The sequence below is a fragment of the Podarcis vaucheri genome (genome assembly GCF_965113315.1).
Source record: "Podarcis vaucheri genome assembly, chromosome: 6".
Taxonomy (NCBI): Eukaryota; Metazoa; Chordata; class Lepidosauria; order Squamata; family Lacertidae; genus Podarcis; species Podarcis vaucheri.
Window position 1 is genome coordinate 65481708 of NC_138764.1, and position 12119 is coordinate 65493826.

Consider the following 12119-nt stretch of genomic DNA (forward strand, 5'->3'; position numbering starts at 1 on the left):
TCTACACCAGAATGCTTAAGCCAGACTTCAGAACAGCAGAAACTGATAAACTACCAAGGCTCTATCCCAAAGGAGAAATGTATTGCATCTAAATGTCTCTCTGTTTGATTAATGGTTAACATTTATAATATACTGGAATCTATATTGTAATTACATTGTCTTTGAGAAGTCTTTTTTGTAATTTTATATCAGATTGAAATAAATTAAACAAAGGGGGGAGGGGAAGAAAAGAAAGGAAGCTCCAACTTTTCCATTTTGTTCATATAGGTCTGAGCAGTTTTCCCTGTGCCCTGCCACTATCCCTTGGAAAACCTCTTTCATGCTAAATTGAAACAAATGGCAGTCCATGGAAAACCCAATAACCTGCTAAACTGCAGGTTATCACCAAGGGAAAGCAGCAGGCAAAGAGAGGTGTAGATAAGCGCTAAGTTGTGCCTGGTCTTTATGGTTGAAGCAATAACCTGCTTATCATGTGTAAACAGCAGTTGCTATGGGCTGGTATTAAATGCTAGTCCTACTCAGAGTAGACTCATGGAAAGTAATTTATCTGTTTAACTTAGGTTCGTTCATTCATTTCAATGGGACTACTCACAGTAGGTCTTGGTTTATTGCATCCCATGCTTTCTTGTATGTACAGGTAGCTGAAATGTTCTCTAAGAAGCATGAATTGCTCTGTTCATCTCAGACTAAATTCTGCGGCTGTGAATTCTGGAATTCTCCCAGGAAACAATGAAAATCAGTGCTGTCGATTTCATGCCAGAAGCTGATATTGTAGAAATTGAATCATTAATGCTCTTTGTATAGGCGAATCTGTAGTTGAATATTTCAGGGATGTGATTTCAGTTCATCTCTACCTTCCACCCTACACATTTTGGTTATCAGGGGACCGCATGATTATTACTTGGTGGGTGGGGGGTTGCAGTGCGCGTAAGGAAGGGAAAGGGCATGTGACTGAGAAGAGATCTCTTGTGGGGGTGGGGGTGGAAGAAAGGGAATTCTGGTATGGAAAACTTTGAGAAACCTTTGGCTGAGACCCACAGGACTGTTAAACTTTAGCCCACAATCTGTGGCATGAGGAGTCGGAAGTAGTAAAGGAAGAAACCAATAGCAGGTCCAAAGTTCTTGTCAAGAAATTGGAGGGCATCAGGTTCAGTTCTCTAAAAATGAACATTGTGGGAGCATTGTACATCCCGTCTAGAAAAACAACAAATACGCTCACTTTTGTTTCTTTGTTCATAGCGAATGAATAGCTACTGGACAGAGTTTGTGTCTCAGTCTGGGAAATAGCGTACTGAGGTCAGCCTCCGAGCGTCACTCTGATACAGAGGAGCCAGTGTTTCATCCTCTCCCTCTCTCTCCCTTTGCACACAGGACTTGCATACCGCTGGTTTGTGAACGAATTCCCCAACTTCATCCCAGCAGACGGAAGGCGTTTCATCTCCCAAAAAACGGGAAACCTTTACATTGCTAAGACAGAGGCCTCTGACCTCGGCAACTACTCCTGCTTTGTCACTGGCCAGATTGATTCCATTCAGAAGAGTGTCTTTAGCAAAGTTTCTCAGCTCAATCTTCTCAGAGAAGGTCAGTGCACTGGCAACCCACAATGTTGGAAGCACAGTTGAACAGATCCCTCTGAGAGATGCGCTAGGCGGGCCAACTCTAGATGGAGGCATTTCTGAAGTAGGCCTGCAGAGCCTGTGACCCACCAAGCCAAACATACCTGCCAGCCATGTATGGTGTCCTATGAGCAGTTCCTTGCCTACTTGGGACTGCAAGATGCCATGGTCCCTGATTACAGAGGATCCCCTATTGCACTATTCATGGGGAGTGGGGAGCCTTCCATGCAGCTGGGTGATATTCAGCACTTATTTCCTGGCTGTCTGTGTTGAAATCTGAGTCCTCCTCCTCGGAGCCAACCAGTGGCTTTGGTGGTCTGAATATTTTTGTGGGTGGAGAGGTAGGTCGTTCTTACCATCCCCATATAGCAGAATAGGTTGGGACAGTTAAGAGAGAGTGGCTGGCCTAAGGCCACCTCAGGGGGATCTGTTGTAGCTCAATGGTGTGGTACATGCTTTGCACCTAGCAGGTTCCAGTTTGATCCCTGGTCTCTCCAGGTTGGGCTGGGAAAGACTCCTGTCTAAAACCCTGGAGAGCCAGTGGCTGTCAGTCTATCCCAGCCTTTCCCACCCTGGTGTCCTCCGGATGTTGTTGGGCTCCTACTCTCATCTGCCTCATTCATCCAGCCAATGGTCAAGTGTGATGGGAGCTGCTGACAAAAACATCTGGAAGGCATCAGGCTGAGAGATGCTGGTGTAGATGACACTGAGCTAGATGGAACAGAGGTGGACCAGGATTTCCTTACTCATCGCTCTCCTCTTCCATCACAAGCTACGTCAGAGCAGTGTGGGTGATGGCTGTGTGGCAGCCACGGCTGTGCCACACCAGTAATGTAAAAACTGCAAGTACACAAAAAAGTAAATGCTGAACTTAACATTGGGTTTCGAACATGCACTTTTTCGAAGATGAATCATTTTGGAGGCCTGTGCTTTGCAGCCTCCTGCATGGGTAGCTTTAAAGCTTTCAACCTCTTGTCCCCCTTCCCACAGATTCCAGGCCGTTTGCTCCCAGCATTAAAGCCAAGTTTCCTTCTGACACTTATGCTCTGGCCGGGCAGCTGGTGGCTTTGGAGTGCTTTGCCTTTGGGAAGTGAGTACTTGTGTCAATTGCATTCAGCCTCTTGCTGGTGACAGCAGAAAAGTTGCAGGCCAACATAGTTATGAGTTGAATATTGTAGACTCTGTTCTGAGGAATCAAGAATGCAGAAGAGGAAGGAAGAAGAGAGCTGCTGTTTTAAATATCAGAGAAACTCTGTCCTGAAGAAAGTTTGAGGATCATAGATTCTTAGCCTGCATTATCTGGAACATAACCAAGCAAACATTTGATGAAGCCCTATTCCCCATCTATTTTACTCCTTTGCCCTGTTTGCGAGTGAGGTTTTTAATAATCTGAAATATTTACTAATCCTTTAGATGACTTTGGGGTGTTGGTCAGTAAACGTTGACTAGTTTGAGCTAGGTCCCACCCAGGAGTGGCTGGTGTGGTGATGTGGAGTCAGCCTCCCAGCACTGGTGATGCTGCCACTTACCTGGGTAGTACAGGGCAGCAGCGAAGTCAGGGCTGCCTGGGTACACAGATGGAGCCAACCAGGTGCTGCCAGTGCACCTGGGTGGCCCTGCCCCATCCAGGTAAGCAGCATTGATTCTGGTGTCAAGAGGAAGGCACCATAGCACTGCCCACCCCACCAAAATAGTGCATAGGCTGCTCCTGAACTCGCCAGAATCTGTTTTTAATGTTATGTATTTGCCTTCAAATGGATGGTATAATAAATAAGAGTGCCTCTGAGCATGTGCAAAGACCACACCAAACTGAGAATCGCAGGTGGGTAGGTGGAAGTGATTTTTCCCACCCATCAAGAGGATATGATGTATAAGAAGACTTGAATGCCAACAGAACTCTTGTTTCTGTAAATTAAGGTGTGGGTTGTGAGAGACAACGATAGTTTACAAACAGATCAAAGAGAAAAGCTTGGCTAGTTTAAAAAATGGAAAACATAAGGCTCACAATGAGGAAAGGGAAATAATTGAATTACACTGGATTCCACTGTTTGTTGCTGTTGCATTGATCCCGAAGTCTGAAGTGCCCTTTTACAGAGGTTTATTTATAATCTAGCCCTGTCCCTCGAATAAAATGGCGGAAGTTGGATGGTAGCCAGTCCTCTGAGTGGATCACAACTGAACCCCTTCTACAGTTTAAGGAGATTGGCTTTGAAGATGAAGGCACTTATGAGTGTGAAGCTGAAAATGCCCAAGGAAAAGACACCTATCGGGGCCGCATCATCATCCAAGGTAAAGCACTCCTGGAGGTTCCTTCACAAGTATCTTATCCTTTTATTATATTTCTATCCCGCCCATCCTTAGAATGCTTGGGGCAGCATAGTTGGAGCTCCCAGCAATCCCCTGACAGGCAGCCCTCAGCTCTTCATCTTTCCTAGTACATTGATCCAAATGAAAAGAGAGCTGGAGGTCCCTCTTGAACCTTTCTCTGTGCTTTTCATATTTCCCAAATAGTGCACAGGGTGGGTGGAAACCTAAAGCCTAACGATGAAATAAGGGATCCCTAAGGATGGAATAATCTGCAGAATCTAGGGCTGAGATGGGTTGTTCAAATCTGTGAACCTCCAAGTTACATGTTTTCCCCATATATATTTTTAATCATTGTTTTGGAAATGAAATGTGGGTTGTTAGGGGTCGCACATTGTAATAAATTCCCACCACAACTTGAGCATCATGAATCTCGCACTGCTTCCTGTCTGAAGTGCATACGTCCCGTTCTCTTCTTGTTCTTTTTATAGCTCAGCCAGAATGGCTGAAGGTCATCTCAGACAAAGAGGCTGACATTGGAGCAGACCTTCGCTGGAGTTGTGCTGCAGCTGGCAAGCCAAGGCCTACCGTCAAATGGCTACGGAACGGGCAGCCCTTAACCTCTCAGGTAGCCCATCTGTCACTGGCATTGTGGTTACCTTTTGTAGGTGGGGTGCAAAATAGAAATGCCACATAAAAACGCAATAATAAATGTGAAACCTGTTTAAACAATGGGAGCAAAGGAAACCACAGTTGAAAGTACAAAGCAGGCTATCTGCCACTAACTAACTAATAGAAAACTTAGAAGCTGCCATACTAAGGTCAAGAGAAAGGATTGAGCATTCTTAGGGCCATGATTCAGAGGTAGAACATCTGCCCTGCATTCAGAAAGTCCCATGTTCAATCCCCAGTATCTCCAGGTCAGTCTGGGAAAGTCTCCTGTCCTAGAGAGCAACTACTAGTCAATGTAGACAGTGCTGAGCTAGGTAGACCAGTGAACCCTCCCTACAGTCCTGTGTTCAGCCACCTGTTGTCAATTCTGTAAATTCAAGCCAGTAAGCTACCTGGAAACAACCTCAAATGTTCATTTCTCCTGGTTATGTTCTTAGGCCCAAACTAGATGTGACATTATGAATGCTGCTAACAGTTGTATGATTTTAAAAAGTAATAATTAAGAAGTAGTAAGTAGCTGTGGGGAAGACTGATCTGGAGGAGGAGGGGAGGATTTTATTTTGGTTCTTGCACCAAAGGGATGTTTTTCCTAGCTGCACGTAGCAGCTGTGCAGGGTAGTCTGGATTTGGACCGCAGGCAAGGCAAAGGGTTAAATGCCCCTTTGGGGTCCCAGTCCAAATCTCGTCCCCCAGCATTTGTTATATGTTTTCCTTTAAAATAATCACACAATTGTTAATTGGATGAATAATGTCACAATTTGGTTTTGCTCACATTCTGTACTATCTTCCCATTAATCACAGTCGGTATTAACTTAGCAAGAATTAGTGGTACTCAAGATGTGAATGAGCTATAACTGGGTAATAAGCAAACATGTTAATTTGGATTGTTAGGGGATATTTTAACTGAAGGGCTTTTGATGCAAAGGCAGAAAGCTTAAAGAATAAGGATTAAGCCAAAGTTGTACTAAAGCCGAGAGACTTACATGAAAGGGTAGTGGACTTTGGAGTTCACATATTAGCTAACATTGTGTGACTTTTCCAAGAGCAGATTAGAAAACAAAGGAAGGGCTTTAAATACAGAAATCCTTGTTACCCTTCAGAGAAATACATGATAAAAATACAGAGCAAGCTATGTACCATTAGCCTATTTAGTGGCAGTGAAAGCAGCAAAGAAGGCATACTTTGCTGCCTCCATGGGAACCACATTTGACATCCAGCAGAGCTTTTCCAGGTAGTATGGGGCCTTTTATGGTTTGGTTCAAAGGAGGTGGTAGAACTGACAGTAGCTCACTGTGATTTTTTTTGCAAAGCATTTTGAGAATAAAATTGCTTGATCTTGCCAAGACTTTGACTCTACTGTTACAGCAGATTAATCTCTAAAGGTGTCCAGAGCACTGTCTAGCTCTGTTATGTTGGATAAGTTTCAGTCAGTAAGGCATGATGTGGACAAGTACTTGGATTGGTCTGGGTGACCACTTACACTCTGGACCCTTGCCCCTCTTGGCAGGTAAAAACTAGCAAGGAGGAGGAGGATAGCTGGAAGGGCCAGGGAGGTGATTAATGCCTCCATGCGAGAGGGAATAGTAAAAAGGCAAGGGTAAAAAGCTGTGGTAAAACCTCTCTTCAAGAAATCCTATGTGGATTCGGAAAACCTAAGTAATTGCCATTCAGTTTCCAATCTCCCCTTCTTGGGCAAGGTTCCTGAGCAGGTGGTCATGGACCAGATCCAGATGCTCTTGGAGGAAACTGATTTTCTAGACCCATATCAACTGGGGTTTAGGTCCAGTTTTGGCTCAGAAACTGATTTGGTTGCCTTGTATGATGGCCTCTGTTGTGTCATAAATCCTTCCTTTTGCTACACCAGTGTGCCACACTTTTGATCTTCAACAAAGAGGATTGCTACCTGGCTGCTTTTAAGTTGGAATTGATAGAGCTGCACCTTAATGTACAAATAGCAAAACGAAAAAACAAACCGGGGTGACCTTTGTAAGAACAGAAGTACACATGCTCCTGAATGTCTCTTTCTGCTCCTTTTCCACAGCATAATTATATATTTGTCTCAGAAGTAGGTTCCATTGAATTTAGTGGGGACCTCTTCCCAGATACATGACTTTAGGATTGCAGCCTCACATTGTTGTACACATGGGAGAGACCCCAGTTGCTTCGAAATGCATTAAGAACTTGAGCCTTAACTTTTGCCTCAAAAACTGTTGTGTGTGGTTTTGTTTTGTTTTGTTTTGTTTTGTTTTGTTTCCCCCATAGTCATTTTTTTCTTATTTGCCACTTCTAAATTGTCTGACTGGAACCCCTCAGCTACTGGATATTTTTAATCTGCATTGCAATGCTAGGATCTTTAAATTATAAACTGCTGTCTTTCTGGGGAGAAATTGGTTGGAGAGATTTCTGGGCACGAAAGCGTGGGCCACATATAAATATTGGGGTCAGGCATTCAATGGAGTGAATCTGCTGAGAACATGGCATATTCATTTGCATTGTTCTGTTTTTCAAGACAATATGTCCAGCTGTGGGTGAGCAAAATATCAAACAATAGCTTTTTAAACTGGACAGATATCCTTAGAGATGACGTCTGCTGCGCTTCAGTTGTTGCACTGTTTCTGTATACCAAAGTTGGTCTGTATCTATAGACAACTTTCCAAAGGCTGTATACCAATGGAAGGCAGGGCCAGAGGCAATAGTTGACAGAGATGTTAATGTCTCTTACCTGTGTTTGGTAGGCTGAATTCCAGCAAAGAAAAAGGCAGAGTTTTCTATACATAAACTGATTACAACAAATACACATCTCTCCATTCAAACAAGAGGTACGATCACCTTTCAATGAAACTTTCCATTCAGGACAACCTGATGAGGAACAGTGAGGAGTCATGGCCTTGGAGACAGACCATGGCCTAAAGAGACTCCCTGGGGCAGAAAGAAAGCCCGAAGGACCACATTTGGAGGGCCCATAGGCCAGAGGCTAACCATGCCCTCTAGGCATATGCACAGAGACACGTGAGTGGCAGCAGGCACAGAATAGGGCAAATGTGTTGAACAGCACAACCGTGTCACTACTGAGAAGGGTAATGTGATGTTCTCTACTGAAACTCACTTCTATGTATATAGCACTTGCATTTCATGCTCTGTGTTGTGATCTAACCACCTAATCTACTTGTTTGCACAGAATCGCATTGAAGTGAATAGTGGGGATTTGAGGATTTTAAAGTTAACAATGGAGGACTCTGGGATGTACCAGTGTGTAGGAGAGAACAAGCATGGCAGCATTTATGCAAGTGCTGAATTGGCTGTGCAAGGTACGTTCTGGATTTCTGTGGGTTGTCTGGGCAATACCAATATGCTTTAGAAAGGGGGTTACCGTATTTTTCGCCCCATAAGACGCACCGGCCCATAAGACGCACCTAGATATTTTGGGGGGAAATAAAGGAAAAAAAATTTATTTCCCCCCCAGGTGCGCTGCGCTACACCAGGAGCTTGGGGTGTGCGGAGCTCAGCGCGCCCCAAGCTTCTGCGTGCCGGCAAGGTCTCCGCTAGCGTGGGAGAGCCGGGCGCCTTTCCCAGGGCTAGCGGACCCCTGCGCTAATCCAGAAGCTTGGGGCAAGCTGAGGTCAGCGCGCCCCAAGCTTCTGCGTGCCGGCAAGCAGTCCGCTAGCCCTGGGAGAGCCGCGGGGCTCTACCAGGGCTAGCGGATCGCTGCGCTATAACAGGAGCTTGGGACGTGCTGAGCTCAGCGCGCCCCAAGCTTCTAGGTGCGCGCAAGCAGTCCGCTGCCGCCCCAAGCCTCGCGCACCTGGCAGGAGGTCCCACTGGGTGCGCGAGGCTTGGGGCGGCAGCGGACTGCTTGCGCGCACCTAGAAGCTAGCAGTCCGCTGCCGCCCCAAGCCTCGCGCACCCGGCAGGAGGGCCCACCGGGTGCGCGAGGCTTGGGGCGGCAGCGGACTGCTTGCGCGCACCTAGAAGCTAGCAGTCCGCTGCCGCCCCAAGCCTCGCGCACCCAGCAGGAGGTCCCACCGGGTGCGCGAGGCTTGGGGCGGCAGCGGACTGCTTGCGCGCACCTAGAAGCTAGCAGTCCGCTGCCGCCCCAAGCCTCGCGCACCTGGCAGGAGGGCCCACCGGGTGCGCGAGGCTTGGGGCGGCAGCGGACTGCTTGCGCGCACCTAGAAGCTAGCGGTCCGCTGCCGCCCCAAGCCTTGCGCACCCGGCAGGAGGTCCCACCAGGTGCGCGAGGCTTGGGGCGGCAGCGGACTGCTTGCGCGCACCTGGAAGCTTGGGGCGTGCTGAGCTCAGCGCGCCCCAAGCTTCTAGGTGCGCGCAAGCAGTCCGCTGCCGCCCCAAGCCTCGCGCACCCGACAGGAGGTCCCACCGGGTGCGCGAGGCTTGGGGCGGCAGCGGACTGCTTGCGCGCACCTAGAAGCTAGCAGTCCGCTGCCGCCCCAAGCCTCACGCACCCGGCAGGAGGGCCCACCGGGTGCGCGAGGCTTGGGGCGGCAGCGGACTGCTTGCGCGCACCTAGAAGCTAGCAGTCCGCTGCCGCCCCAAGCCTCGCGCACCCGGCAGGAGGGCCCACCGGGTGCGCGAGGCTTGGGGCGGCAGCGGACTGCTTGCGCGCACCTAGAAGCTTGGGGTGTGTGCAGCGCGCCCCAAGCTTCTAGGTGCGCGCAAGCAGTCCGCTGCCGCCCCAAGCCTCGCGCACCCGGTGGGACCTCCTGCCGGGTGCGCGAGGCTTGCAGACACTCGCCCAAAGCAGGGGGAGCCCTCCCGAGGGCTCCCCGTGCTTTGGGCGACAGGCTGCCGCCCCAAGCCTCGCGCACCCGGTGGGACCTCCTGCCGGGTGCGCGAGGCTTGCAGACACTCGCCCGAAGCAGGGGGAGCCCTCCCGAGGGCTCCCCGTGCTTCGGGCGACAGGCTGCCGCCCCAAGCCTCGCGCACCCGGTGGGACCTCCTGCCGGGCGCGCGAGGCTTGCAGGCATTCGCCCCATAAGACGCACCCCGATTTCCTCTTCATTTTTGGAGAGGAAAAAGTGCGTCTTATGGGGCGAAAAATACGGTATTTCTCCAGAAGTGAGCCCTGTGTGTTGAATGGGACTTGTTCACTAGTATTAATGCTTGGATTTTAATCTTAAATATTGGCAGATTCCCTGTCTAAAAAGCAGTAAGATAATGGACTGGCCTAATACTTTGCCATATTGCTTCATGGTGAATTTCATTTTTAACATTTTATTTTCTTTAGTCCTGGAGGACTGCTGTTAACAGATTGTATTCTAGCAGTTTTAGTGGCAAGAAAAATCTAAGAAACCTCAAATGGTTTTAATTTGAAATGTCAACATCTGCTTAGGTTATGAGGCAATACAGTATTTATGGCCAATCTCAGTTGGTTTTTCTCAAAGATCAAGGCACTGTCGCAGCCAAGATTGAAATATGCCTACATGCATAGTGAAACTAGCAGACTTTTTCATCCATATTGGTATGTGAATTCAGTCTGATGTAAGATGAATAGAGGTGAATCAAACTTCTCTAATTAGCCACAACATTTCCCCCTATATTGTTTTTTAGGCCTATAGATTTTATTAACTGCGTGTATTTCTGGCTCATTTGCTTTGACAGGACTGAACAGAAACAGGCAGCTGCCCTTTTAGACATTAAACACACATTTCAATCAGTTTCAAATTCAATGACTTCTAGGGTTTTGAGTTTTGAAGTTCTGACTTTGAAATTGCACTTGGAATCAGTAATCTTTCTGTTCAAAAATTAAGATGTAGCTATTTTGAAGTATTAATCAAGCTTAGGTTTTGACATTTTATTCTTCAAAGTGTTCAATTTCAGACTTTTTGGGCTTCATTGATCTGAACTTGCAGCATGCTGATTTTCACAGTGTAAAACACAATCACATTTGCATTTTGTTCAATGAATTGGAGGTTTGCATAGTTACATTTGTCTCACTTGGACTAAACACTGAGGCACCTCACTGTTACAACATTACTTTAGGTGTCCAAGTAACAAACAGGCAACTTTATTTAACAGAAGCCATGATATATGTTATTGTGTTACTTTTGCACTATTATAGAATCTACAGGAAGCTCGCCTTTACCATTCCCAGGGCTCAGCATTCGTAAAACCTACTTAATCATTTTATTTTCCCCTTTAGCCTTTGCTCCAGATTTTCGGCTAAGCCCCGTGAGGCGACTAATACCAGCAGCTCGAGGCGGAGAAATCATTATCCACTGCCAGCCAAGAGCTGCACCAAAGGCCATTATACTCTGGACCAAAGGGACTGAGCTTCTGAGCAACAGCTCCAGGTATGAGGACCCTTAAGCTAGTTCCTAGCTAAGACTAAGTAGCTTTGAGCATGCAGTCCCTTCTCAGTGCAATTATCCTGCTGGCTTCTGGTTAGCTTAAATTTATTGTGTGGAACTGATCCCATGTGTGTTCACTTGGAAGGCTGTCCCGGTGTGTTCAGTGGGGTAAGTCTCCTTAGGATTGATCCTTCAGAAGCAGCATCAAGAGTAAGGACATGTATTTCTTTTTGGTGAAAGTTAATCATAGCTACTGTTGGCTATCCTAGCCTGCTGATTTAAAACTTCCAAAAGTAACTAGAGTTGCTTGTTTGCTTGTAAAATAACATAGTTATCCAGTTGTTTGCTGCACCTTTAACTGCAGCCTGCATATGAGACCCACCTCCACCTTTGAATCATCTTTCTGCTGTCAGGTGACCAGATGTAAGATAACCCCCAGCGGCATAGCGTGAGTTGTCAGCACCCGGGGCAAGGCAAGTAATTTGTGCCCCCTAACCCGGGGCAAGGCAAGTAATTTGCGCCCCCCAACCCCTAACCTGCCGCGTCAGGTGATCTGAGGCGAGTTGCCGCTGGCGCTGCCACCCAAACGACGCCGCTTGCCCGGAGGAGGAGGGGGGCAGAGAGGCGAGGAAAATGCAACATGGCCCAGCAGCTGCAGCAGCGGCGGAGGCGGGGCTGTGAGGAGGGGCTGCCTGGCGTGTCCTCCGCGGGCCTGACGCGCAGGGACCGCGGCGAGCGCTGAGAGCTGCTGCCTGCCGGACGCCTTCAGCCCGGGCACGCGCACAGCTTGTCGGTTCCGCGAGACATGTGGCACTGCTACAGCCTGCGCCCGAGGCTCTTCGGCGACTCCGGAGGCAGCGAGCGCGCCCCCCCAGATGTTGCACCCGGTGCGGCCGGCCCCCCTTGCACCCCCCACGCTACGCCACTGATAACCCCTAACAGGGAGCAGGACTTAGGATCCCCTTTTCTCCCAGTAACGCTTTCTCCTTTATCTCTTAAAACAAAACTAAACAGAGCTGCCACGCTATCGCTGCAGCCAAGTGGCACACCTCAGTCTTTCTTTGGAAGGCCAATGTTATACGACGTATTTCCAATACCTTTCAGCTGACGCATTTGACAGAATTCATCACTGCCTTCATGCTACATGTCCCATGACAGGCAAGCGGGTCTGTGGTTGGCTGAATTATTCTCTCACTTTCTCCTGATGGGCTCTTCTTCCGCT

At 48.0% G+C, this 12119-nt stretch overlaps 1 protein-coding gene across 4 annotated transcripts in view; it reads left to right on the forward strand.

The window, feature by feature from the left end:
* The window catches only part of CNTN2 (contactin 2), a 72576-nt gene that overhangs the window by 41901 nt on the left and 18556 nt on the right, over window positions 1–12119 (forward strand). For all 4 annotated transcript variants that reach the window (XM_082228142.1, XM_082228140.1, XM_082228143.1 and 1 more), the window contains exons 6-11: window positions 1372–1581; window positions 2607–2706; window positions 3730–3905; window positions 4412–4548; window positions 7771–7900; window positions 10750–10900. In XM_082228142.1, coding sequence (XP_082084268.1) covers window positions 1372–1581; window positions 2607–2706; window positions 3730–3905; window positions 4412–4548; window positions 7771–7900; window positions 10750–10900 — 904 coding nt within the window. The remainder of the gene's footprint in view (window positions 1–1371; window positions 1582–2606; window positions 2707–3729; window positions 3906–4411; window positions 4549–7770; window positions 7901–10749; window positions 10901–12119) is intronic.